Here is an 11125-nt window from a genome sequence, read left to right as displayed (position 1 = left end):
GCACTGAGTAACCGCTGGCATTTGTCAGGTCCAAGGCCTCTGCTCTGGGGAGGAGGTACCGTCCGCCCTGGTGAGGCTAGGGTGGGCAGCATCGGGAGGACACACACAGACACATGACCCTAGGTACAAGTACTTTATTCCAATTACAATAGTGCCATACCAAAACTACAGTAGCACAAAACATAATAATACAAAAAATAGATTCCCAGCTCCAAGCCCCACATCCATATACCTGCAGAGAAGCCCACCCTCTGGCTCCGCGGGTCTAAGGGAAGGGTTCTCTGAGGGCACTGCCCATCTCACCTTAGCCTTTTTCAAAGCTCTGGAGGGGACAGTGGTATGGGGGGGGGCTTCCTTTGTGTCCATCCCTGCTGGGCTGAGCCCTCTCCTCCCCCTGCCTCCCGCCACTCCCACACATCCTGACCAATGAGTGCAATCCTACACTGCCTCTGGCGGGACCCCAGGCCTAGGACATTTGCTTCTGGCTGGGAGGTATGGCATTCCTGAGGACTGTGACCCTTGTGGGGAAGGAAGGAAGTAGGGGGAGGAGGCGCAGGGAGGACACCAGGCTGGGGAAGGCCTACTTCTATGTGAAGAGGTGCATGCAGCGGGCTCCTGGCTCTAGCTCCTTCTTTGGCTCCTGTTCTACCCTTCGTTCGAGAAGCCCCTAGGTCTGCTGCTTTGGGGGGGCCAGGGGCCTCCTCCAGAGTAAGGCTGGTCTGAAGGTTGGCAGGGCTGTCACTGGCTTCCTGGGTGAGGGGAGTGCTCTGTGGGTGCAGAAGTGTGGCCAGGTGGTCTCGGCTGCTGGGAGATGGGTGAGCATTGGCGTCTACTCACTGCTCCTGCCTCAGCCCCAGGTGCTTCTCCAGAGGACCAGAGCGGTGGTCCACCTGGGGGAGCCCCTAAGCCTGATGTGGGGAGAAGCTGTGGGCTCAGGGAGGGGAGGACAGTCCCAGCCCCCTGACCCCACAAGCCAGACTGGGATGGAGGAGCCTTCCCCTCATAGCCTCCCGTGGCTAAAAGCATCCCCCAAAGGAGAGAGTTCATCTAGCTACACATACTGTACTGTCTGGACTCAACCCAAGGGGCCAAGGGTGGGATGGAGCCCAGGGCAAGCTCAGCACTTCCTCAGACTCCTGGCCTCCAGGGCTGCTTACCCGCAGGCCAGAGCTTCTTGGCTGGTGTGAGGTGGTGGGACTCTGCAGGCACAGGGAGTAGAGGGTATGGCCTTGTGTTTTATCAGGACACTTGGGGGCTTCATTGAGGGGGCCCAGGGGCCTCTGGGAGAAGGATGCCGTTTCCTGGGGTAGGAGGCCCAGGGACCGTAGCCTCAGATAAGGCACTAAGAATGGAAGCTGGGCTGACTGCAGTCCTGGGAGCCAAGCTCCAGGCCAGTGGGCAGGGGATGGATCTCAAAGGGAGGATTTGGGCCCTGTGGGAGACAAGGGCCATTTCCTCTTGTCTCCTTCCCCTGGCAAGGCAGACCCAAAGTGGCCGGGATGCGAGGGTTGCTGAGGACAGGCGACAGCTGCTGGGACAGACACAGGGCAGCCACAAGAGAGGGACCAAAAGAAGACATCTACGGTCCAGCAGTGTACACCTGATGGGACTCAGCCTCACAAGCTCCTGGAGTCCAGATGCAGGCTGCTTGGGTGCCCCAGGCTGGGCTCGAGGGCCCTGACCTGGCCTCGTTCTGCCCCAGCTAGCCCTGCTGCCACATCAGGGCTCAGACCTGTCTTGTTGGAATTCCCACTGTTGGACTCTGGGGACAGGGGCAGGCAAGCTGAGGGGGTGATGCCAATAAGCGGGGCTTCCCCGAAACGGCTCCTCTTTTCTGTGGGGCCTCTCCTCTCCTCTCTCTGCCCTGCCCTGGGTGTCCTGCCCCAGAGGACCTGCCCCAGGTAACTGCAGCTGAAATTGCAAATCCTGAGGGCTGAGGCAGCTCTCTGCTTTGGGGACCTGTTCAGGGGCCTGGGGATCACTGCCTCAGCCCCGCTTCCCAGAGTGAGGAAGTGGGGAGGGAGGATCAGTGGTGCTTCTCTTGTCCACAGGCTATTTAGAAAAACAGAACATAATAAATATACCAATCCTTTCCTTTAAAAAAAAAGTGTTTTAAATGCTTATTTTTCCCTGAAGATTTCCAGTGTATTCCACAATGATTAAAAAATAGTTTCCCCAAAAATATATCTTTAAAGCATTTGACACAGTGGTGTTTGTGGTATATCTGGTGCCGGATGTGGGCTGGGGGCTGTGTCCCACTGCCCTCGTTGACTTGGGGCCCAGGCCTGGGGAGCAACCAGCCTGACCCCCCAAATGCCCATCAGAGTTGACGCAGGTGTGCCTGGGGTGACAGGGCTTTCACAGGGGATCAAATCTCAGATTATATGAGAACCACATTGCAGGCTTGGTTCTGCCTGAAAACCCTCTGGTCAGGAAGGCACCGGAGTGGCCGAGGGGGCCTGGCGGTGCCCTGGATCACGATGGAGGGGCAGGCTTGTTGATGTGCTGGCTCCACCCTGGGGCTTGTCCTCAGCCCCTCCCCCTCCTCCTTCTTGGCTCTCTGCGCTTTGCCCCTTACCAGACTTCACATTTGTGGTGAGGGTTCATGGGTGAGCCAGGTGGGCAGTGGAAGTGTTCTGAGAACTCCTTGGAGTTGGAGACGGAGCCGATGACCCGGAAGCGGGAGGGGCTGTGGGGGTCGGTGATGAGGCCTTCGTGGGAGCTCTCAGGCGTGCGGACAGAGCACCAGACCTTCATGAGGGGCAACAGGGAGAGGCTAGGGTCACTGCGGCCGCCAGACTGCCCCTCCATGACAGCAGGGGAAAGAGCCCCCTCCCCTCCTAGTTCTGAGATCCCAGGGGGTCAGGAGGGCCTGCCAAGTGGCTGAGGAAGAGACAGTGGGCCCCCTCCCCCAATCGCAGTATCCTCCACCCAGTCGTTTCCAAACAGTTCCTTCAGCCAGAGAAGCATTTTTCTCCATCTTAGGCATATGCAAAACCAGTTGGAAAACCTTGGCTTGAGTCCAGATGCTTCCTCTCCTGAGTAGAACAAACTGTTGAACGGCCTGATAGCTCTGGGGGCCAACAGAATGCTATACGCTGAATGCCCAACTCAAGGGACAACCAGGGGCATCTTGAGTTTAAGAAATTTCTAGAACCCCAGAACCAGAAGGGAACTCAGCGACCAACTTGTCCTCCCATCGTCTACCTAATACAGGAATCCTTTGAATAGCAGTCCTGGCCCTTCCCTGAATCTCTCTAATGACAGGAAGCGCTCTTCCTTACAGGGAAGATGTCCTGTGGACAGTCCAATGAGTTAGGAAGTTCTCCATTTGAGGAGACACTTGCCTTTTGGCTCTCAGAGGTCCCAGAACATCAAGATGGTGGAATTTTCCCAAGTTTAACATTTCTTTCTAATGAACTCACCTGTGCAAACCCCAGGAAGAAGAGTTGGTTATTGGTGAGCCCCAGAGTGGGCAAGGTCTGCTCAGCCCCATTCTTCTTCACCCAGTTCTGGTAAGCCTGGGAGGAGAGACAGGAAAACCCAAGCTCAGAGGTGCCATGGAGCAGGAGCAAGTAGGGTTGGGATGGAGGAGCTCAAGTGGGACGTCTCGGGCAGCTCCATCCTGTTGGGGCAGGGCACGGTTCCTCGGGGTCTGAGTCTCAGCTCTCATGGCCCAGCTCAGTCAAGAAGAGCCCTCTTTGTGATCTGCACTCATTCCAAGGAAGACTGCATTCAACTCTATGGCTTTAAGTATCATCTGCCTGCAGGGATGGATCTCAAATTTATAGCGTCAGCTTTGGCTTCTTTCCTGACATGTATATTCATCTACCTTAGCTGGACATCCAATGGGCATCCCAGACTCAACATGGCTCAAAAAGAATGACAGATTTCACACACACACACACCACACGCACACACATGCACGCACACACTCACGCGCACACACACGTGTGCTTTCTCCATCACAGTAAATGTTGCGACCATCCAGCCTGCTGCTCAGGCCAAAATCCCAGAATTCTTCTTTGGTTCTTCTCTTTTAGTCAACCCAAACATCCCAAATCTGACCACTTCTCACCCTTCCCGTTAGTAAATCCCTTCTCTTGCCTGGACAACCTCAACAACTTTCTCACTAGTCTCCCAAACTCAAATGGGTCCAGTTCCAATCCTCTCCCCACATAGCAACTTAAGTGACCTTATAAAGCAAAGGTTGGCAAACTTTTTCTGTAAAGGGCCAGATAGCAAATATTTTCAGCTTTGTGGGCCATATGCCTCTGTTGCAATCACTTAACTCTACCCTGTAGCACCAAAGCAGCCACACACGATATGGAAACAAATGGGCATGGCTGTATGCCAAAAATACTTCTTACAAAAACAGGCTGGATTTGGCCCCTGGGCTATAGGTTTGCTGAACCTTGTTTTATAGGATAAATTAGATCATGCAATTCTTCTAATTAAAAATCAAAACAAAACAAAAAACCCCTGCAGTGGCTTCCTATTACATCCAGAAGAAAACCAAGCTCCCTACTCAGCCTACAGAGGCCCAGCTGATCTGGTCCCCACCACTATTCAACCTCACCTTCTCCCACTTGGCCGTGCATTCCCTCCACTCCTGCCCCCTGCCCTGTCCTTGAACGTGCCAGGCTTGTGCCCAGCTCACGGCCCTTGCACTTGCTGTTCCTTTTGCTGAGACTATTCTTTTCCCACTTTCCCCTGCCTCTTCCTCACCACTTAGGTCTCAGTTCAAATGTCCTTTCCGGAAGGCCCACAATGACCACTCCCCCCCCCCATTATTCTTCATTACTTTACCCTGTTTTATATGCTTCATCTTATCAATACCTGACATTATCTTATTTATTTGTTTAGGTATTATTGACTATCCAGCCCCCAACTAAAATCGTACGCATTATGAGAACAGGACCCGTCTGTCTTGCGACAGAATCGCAAGTGCCTAAAACGGTACCTGGTGGGTAGAAGGTTCACCACATGTTTTCATTGACTAATGGACTTAAGGCAAGTTACCGAATGTTTCTGGGCTCAGTTTCCTCATCTGTAAAATGGGGGTTATACTATTTAAATGTGAAGTTGTTGTGGGGGTATGGAGCACAGAGCCTGGCATATAACCAGATCTCAATAATGGCACCTCTTGGTATTGCTGCTCTTACCGTGATGGTGGGAGAACTCTCCCTACTGCCCTCCCTGGCAGACACCTCCTCCTTCTCTCTCATTCCTCTTATCTCTCCCATCCAACTCAGCTAACATTCTGAGTGCCACTCAGGACCAGACCCTGTGCTCAAGTTATCTTGTTTCATCTTCTCAACAACCCAAAGAGGCAGGTGTTAGAGATTCACAGCCCAGCAAACTGAGGCTCAAGGAGGATGAGCGATTTACTCAAGAGCCCGAACCAGCTCCATGTCCAATCCCCCTCCCCCTCAGCCCATGTGCTCCTCCCGGGCCCATTGCTGACTGACTTAGCGGTGTCCTCCCTACAATGGTAAGAACAAGCAGGGTCTTCATGCAGATCCAGTCCAAGCCCTTTCCTGTGTCTCTCAGTTCAGGCGAGACTCAAGAGTCCAAAGCCTCTGTGTGCCAAGCTCTGTGCTCGGTACTGTCACAGACATCACCCCCATCAGTCTCATCACCACCCATTTCACAGATGAGGAAACGGAAGCTCATATTGCTGCTGTGGCTTGCCCAAGGGTATCTGCAATGCTTCTTCACTGACGAGGCGTCCGGACAGACCCAGACCTGGGGCTGGGGTGTGTAGGGGGTGGGGCTCTTACCCGGTAGGCTGCCTTGAGGCCCCCGTTATCCGCGATGTTCTCGCCGAGGGTGTGCCGGCCGTTCACCGGCTCCCCGTTCACGCTGTAGTTACTGTACTGCTCCACCATGCACTCTGTCTGCTGCTTGAACGCCTCCACGGATGAGTTCTTCCACCAGGGCCGGAGGTTCCCGTCCTTGTCATACTCCCGTCCTGTGGGCCAGGGGAAGCGTCAGGTCAAGGAGAGGGTGGCAGAGCAGGGGCCTGCTGCTCCCGATCTTTCCTCTTGGTGAGAAGTGGCTTCACCTGTCTATCCATCTACTAACTGGGGCAAGGATGCCTATTTGAGTGCTAAAGTGGGTGAATTAGCCAATTAGGGGAGAGGTTGGAGGACAGTGACCCAGGCAAAGGGCCAGCATGTTCAGACATGAACCTTCGGGGCGGGATTTATTTTCAAGATGGGCTAAGAGCCCCTGACCCTGTGTAACCAATGCCCAGGAAGTAGCTATTGCAGCGGGCAACACTTGGGTCACAAGAAGGGCACCAGCCTCCAGCATCTGACTCTTCCTTCTTGGCTTTTGGGGCTCCCCAAGGCAGGAGGCAATGGGAGAAGGTTCTGGACGTTAGCTGCTGAGGAGGGGACTGATTTCAGCTGTGCCAACTATGGCGGGCCAAGCGAAGTCTCTGGACTGGTGGAACTGTGTGCTCCTGACGATGACTAATACCCACCACCACTACTGAGCACTCCCAAGAGCAGGCTGCTTCACTACACATTTCACAGTCCTCACAATCATCTATGAGATTGGGATTGGCATTCCCATTTTACAGACTAGGATATGAAGGCTTGGAGGAATGGTGGGGCTTGCAAAAGTTCATACAGTTAGCAGGTGGCAGGGCCAGAATTTGAATCCAGATCTATCTGTCTCCAAAGCTAAGCTACTTAGAGGTGAGGGAGAAGAAAGCAGAGGCAGTGGGGCTGGGATGGATCATGTTGAAGGGGACCAAGGAGCTTGTGTACCTTGATCATCGAAAGCATGAGTCAGCTCATGGCCCACGACGACACCGATGCCACCAAAGTTCAAGGCCCTGGAGGGGAAGGATATGAAGGTGAGCATGATGCCATGAGGGGAGGGCCTCTGACTCTTGTTTAGGTATGTGATCCTCGCTTGCTGGGCCTGGAGACACAGCTGAGTCCCACAGGGCTCTGTGAGGACACGACCTAGCCCGGGCCTCCAGCCAGGCCCTGAAGCCAGTCAGATGCTGGGCAGAATCAGCTGTGGTCAGCTGGTGCCCAGTGGGTGCCAAGTACTGCGCTAGATGCTCTACAGAACTGCACTGTCCTTGTCAGTTATCTCAGAAGAGTTAGGCATTATTAACTGACGCCGTAAATGAGTCAGCCGAGGCTTGGAACGGTTCACTCACTTTGCCCAAGGGCCACACAGTCAGCAAACAGCAGACCTGGGTTTCAAATCCATGATGTATGGATTTCATTTCTCCCCAGCCAAGACTGCTTTAAAAAATTACTAGAGGGGAATTTCCCCTATATAGGGCTCCTAAGTCCATGACACACCCTAGGATCCCACTGTGTAGGGGCTCCCAGATCCAAGAGACTCTTGGAGGGAAAGTAAGGGAGTGAGGATGTTAATTCGGCCTCTCTGAAACTGCCTGCTACATGGGCCACTGGGCTACTGAGACAAAGATTGCTCATTCAGACTGGCTTGGTTGTGTGATCAGCTGTGGACCACAGGGTGGGCTGGGCTGGGTGTCCTCCAAGGGGTGGGATAAGGAGGGTGGGTGGGAGCACCAGGAGTAACCTACTTGGGTGAGGAGCGAGTGTAGAAGGGTGCCTGCAGGATTCCAGCTGGAAACACGATCTCGTTCTTGGTGGGAGAGTAGTAAGCATTCACCATGGGCGGGGTCATGCTCCACCTGCAAGAGACACAGGCCTGAGCGCTCAGGCACAGCTGGTGGGAGGGCAGGTGGGGACAGGCCATCTGGAAGGCACCTTAGTAATCAGTACAAAAGCCTTAAAAATGTGATTCCTATCTGCCTTGATCATTGTGCTCTTTTAAAGAACTATCTACCTGGGATCAAACTGACAAAAGCAACTCAAAAGGTGAGATAGGAAGCTTAGGGGCAGTGAGTTTATGTTAATGGGGGAGGAACAATTTGCTAAAGGAGGGTGAGAAAGTTGCACAACTTGAAGAATGTAAGCAATGTCACTGAATTGTACGTGTAGAAATTGTTGAATTGGTATATGTTTTGCTCTGTACATTTTCAACAATAACAATAACAACAAATAAATTATTTTAAAAAAAATATGATTCCCCTTGATCCCAGGGCCCAAGTGCACACAAGTATAAGGATATCCACAGCAGCAGTGTTTCTGAGAGGGAAAAACTAGAAAAAACCTCAATGTCTATAAATGAGAGACTGGTTAAATAAACGATGCCACACCCACATAGTGGGATACTGGAGCTGTTAGAAAGGGCAAGGTGGACCCTTCTACACTGGTCATCAAGTCATCACTGTCTAAGCTAAATATGTATCTATTAGCAGTTCTCAAAAGCGTGATCTGTGGACACCTCATTAGGGAGGATACTCAAGATCCTTTCAGGGGTCTGTGAGGTTACAACTATTTTCATAATAATTTAAAAACGTTATTTGCCTTTTATACTGTGTTGACATTTGCAGTGGTGGTTGCAAAAGCTGGCCTTAGAATAATCGAGTTTCCAAATTGTTCTAGTAGTCATTGTGTTTGTCACCGGTATGCGCTCAAAGGGGAAAAGACCACTTTCACTTAAGACTGTCTTTGATAAAGTAGCATAATTATTAATTTCATTAAATCTAGACTCTTGAGCATAAGTCTTTTTACTATTCCGTGTGACCGAACGGAAGTACACGTAAAACACTTCTGCTTTCTTCATGGAACACGACTTTTACTTGAGAAAGATCACTGATAAAACTATGGAAATTCAGACATGAGTATTTGCTGGTATTTTCCTGAAATGAAAAAAGTGAGTTTGTCACTTTAAGGCAGACAGCTAGCACTGTTTGTTGCCAATGATAAAAATTTGAGGTTTCAAGCAAAAACTAAAATTGAAAAACTTGTATTTGCCACCATAACCTTGCCAGTTTCCCAAAACTTAAAGGTTTTTCTCATGAGATCAGTGTTGATATTAAAAATATAATATTTTTTGATATTATATAGTGTTTCCCAAATGACCCAACGTATGACTTTACAAAATCATGCTGGAGCACAAGATTCATTTAAACTGTAACAGAGGCCAATGGATTTTAATGTAACAGTATGAAAAGTTCATAGATACGGCTTCAGATTCCACGTAACAACTAACCTTTAAGAAACTACTACTTGCCAAGCTTTGGTACGGTATCAAAGAACCATATGCACAGGTATCAGGAAAGACTATTCTCTCTTTCTCTTTTAACGACCTTATCTGTGTGAAGTTAGATTTTCTTGCTGTATTTCAAAACAGCATGTTGTAACAGTAAAGCAATACTTCTTTTTCCACAATTTTTGTTTTGTTTTGGAAAATATATTTTTCATAAAATAAAATTTTCATAAAAACTGGTATAACTTACATAAACAAAAGCTCTTTTGGCCCCAATAATTTTTAAGAGTATGGAGGGATCCTGAGACAAAAAAGTTTGAAACCAATTGTATAGAATAATGGAATATCTGGTCTCTCAATGCCTTTCTGGCGTGGGGGGGTTGGGGGTGGGAGAAGGGCCAGTGAGGAGTGAAACAAGACAGAAAGGACACTTTCCCCAAGAGCCTAGACAGTGGCTCTGTCTCCTCTAGGTGAGCTCTACAGAGATGGTTTAAGGGGTGCATAAAGCCACAGACAGATACTGAGAAATTTAAAGCCTCATATTTATATTCAAATAATCATGGATACATTAATGGGTTGTTGTTTTCATTGGGTGTCGTTGAGTAGATTCTGCTCATAGCGACCCTATGTGACAGAGCAGAACTGCCCCATAGGGTTTTCTAGGCTGTAATCTTCACAGAAGGAGATTACCAGGTCTTTGGCCTGTAGAGCTGCTGAGTAGATTCAAACAGCAAACCTTTTGGTTAGCAGCCGTGCGCTTACCCATTGCACCACTAGGGCTCCTTACATTAATGGTAGGAGACAAAATTCACATGAAATTTTTAAGCTAAATTAAGACTTCAGATAAAACTCACAACCTTGTGGCAGTGCCTGTGCTGTACTTCGCGGAGGTAAAAGCTCACCCTCGTGTGTTTAGGGGGCGCCCTAGTTGAAGGTGGGAAACTTACGGGAAACAGAGATGTTCAAACCTCTGTTGTCCATGAGGGGGCGCCAGAGGCAAAGAGAAGTTGCTTTGCCCTTTTGGTAAGATTTCTGTAAAATATTTTAGGAATGGAGAAAGCACAGTCTAAGAAGGAGTAGGGCTGGGCTGACTACATCTGACTTTTCTGAGGAGACTGTTAAAAAACAGATCCTCAGGTCTCACTCCACGTTATTCTGATTTAAGGTCTAGGGTAGGGGGCAGGGAGTTATACATATATTTTTAAAGTTTCCGGGAAGATTCCTATGTACAGTGAAGTGAACCACAGCTTTCAGGGACCTATCCTGAAACTTCTCCAGGCTACCATGGGGAACTGTCCCTGAGAAACCACTACTCCTGTTAGTGAGGAATTACAGGAAACTTGTCCTTGTTGGGAGCCCTGGTGGTGCAGTGGTTAAGAGCTCAGGCTGCTAACCAAAAGGTTGGCAGTTTGAATCTACCAGCTGCTCCTTGGAAACCCTATGGGGCAGTTCTACTCTGTCTTACAGGGTCACTATGAGTCAGAATCGACTCAATGGCAACGGGTTTTTTTTTTTTTTTCAGTACTTTTCTGTTTTGCAGATAATGAAACAAAGGCTCAGGATGCTGAAGTGGAGTAGCCAAGATTTGATGCCAGATCTGTTCAACTTCAGAAGCCAGGCTTACTCCACCAATAGCTTGAGCGCTGGAGGCAGACAGATATGGGCTGACCCCAGCTCCACCACTTGCTAGCCAGGCAACACTTCTTTTTTCCTTGGTTCTTTCATTTGAAAAGTAGGGATAGCAAGAGTATCCACCTGCAGAGGGCTCTGATGACAATTATATCTGGCACATGGTAAGTGCTAGACAAATGTGAGCCCAGACCAGAGCACCCGAATGTGCCAGGAGCCAGCACCTTCCAGAGAAGCCCAGGAGGACTCACTGATCTCGGTTGGGAGCTTTCCTGAGCTGGTCGGCAGTGACCCTCCACGAGAAGTTGAAAAACCGCATGGCGTTCTCAAAGTAGAGGTCCGGGACCGCAGTGTACTGGAAGGAGAAAGCAGTCACAAGGTC

The 11125-nt window shown here is 50.1% G+C and overlaps 1 protein-coding gene across 4 annotated transcripts in view; it reads right to left on the bottom strand.

The window, feature by feature from the left end:
- Positions 1-2095: 2095 nt before the first annotated feature.
- The window catches only part of ECE1 (endothelin converting enzyme 1), a 140633-nt gene continuing 131603 nt past the window's right edge, over positions 2096-11125 (bottom strand). For 2 of the 4 annotated variants that reach the window (XM_023732126.1, XM_023732125.1), the window contains exons 14-19: positions 10995-11098; positions 7580-7690; positions 6780-6847; positions 5784-5974; positions 3426-3521; positions 2519-2751 (exon numbers count right to left, since the gene is read on the bottom strand). In XM_023732126.1, the coding sequence (XP_023587894.1) occupies positions 2575-2751; positions 3426-3521; positions 5784-5974; positions 6780-6847; positions 7580-7690; positions 10995-11098 (747 nt within the window). In that variant the 3' untranslated portion in view covers positions 2519-2574. Of the gene's footprint in view, positions 2752-3425; positions 3522-5783; positions 5975-6779; positions 6848-7579; positions 7691-10994; positions 11099-11125 lie in introns of all 4 variants that reach the window. The other 2 variants (XM_004377159.2, XM_023732127.1) reach the window with 2 other exon arrangements.

This window comes from Trichechus manatus, unplaced genomic scaffold, assembly GCF_000243295.1.
Source record: "Trichechus manatus latirostris isolate Lorelei unplaced genomic scaffold, TriManLat1.0 scaffold00048, whole genome shotgun sequence".
In the NCBI taxonomy this organism is placed as follows: Eukaryota; Metazoa; Chordata; class Mammalia; order Sirenia; family Trichechidae; genus Trichechus; species Trichechus manatus.
This window is presented reverse-complemented; position numbering and strand designations above follow the sequence as displayed.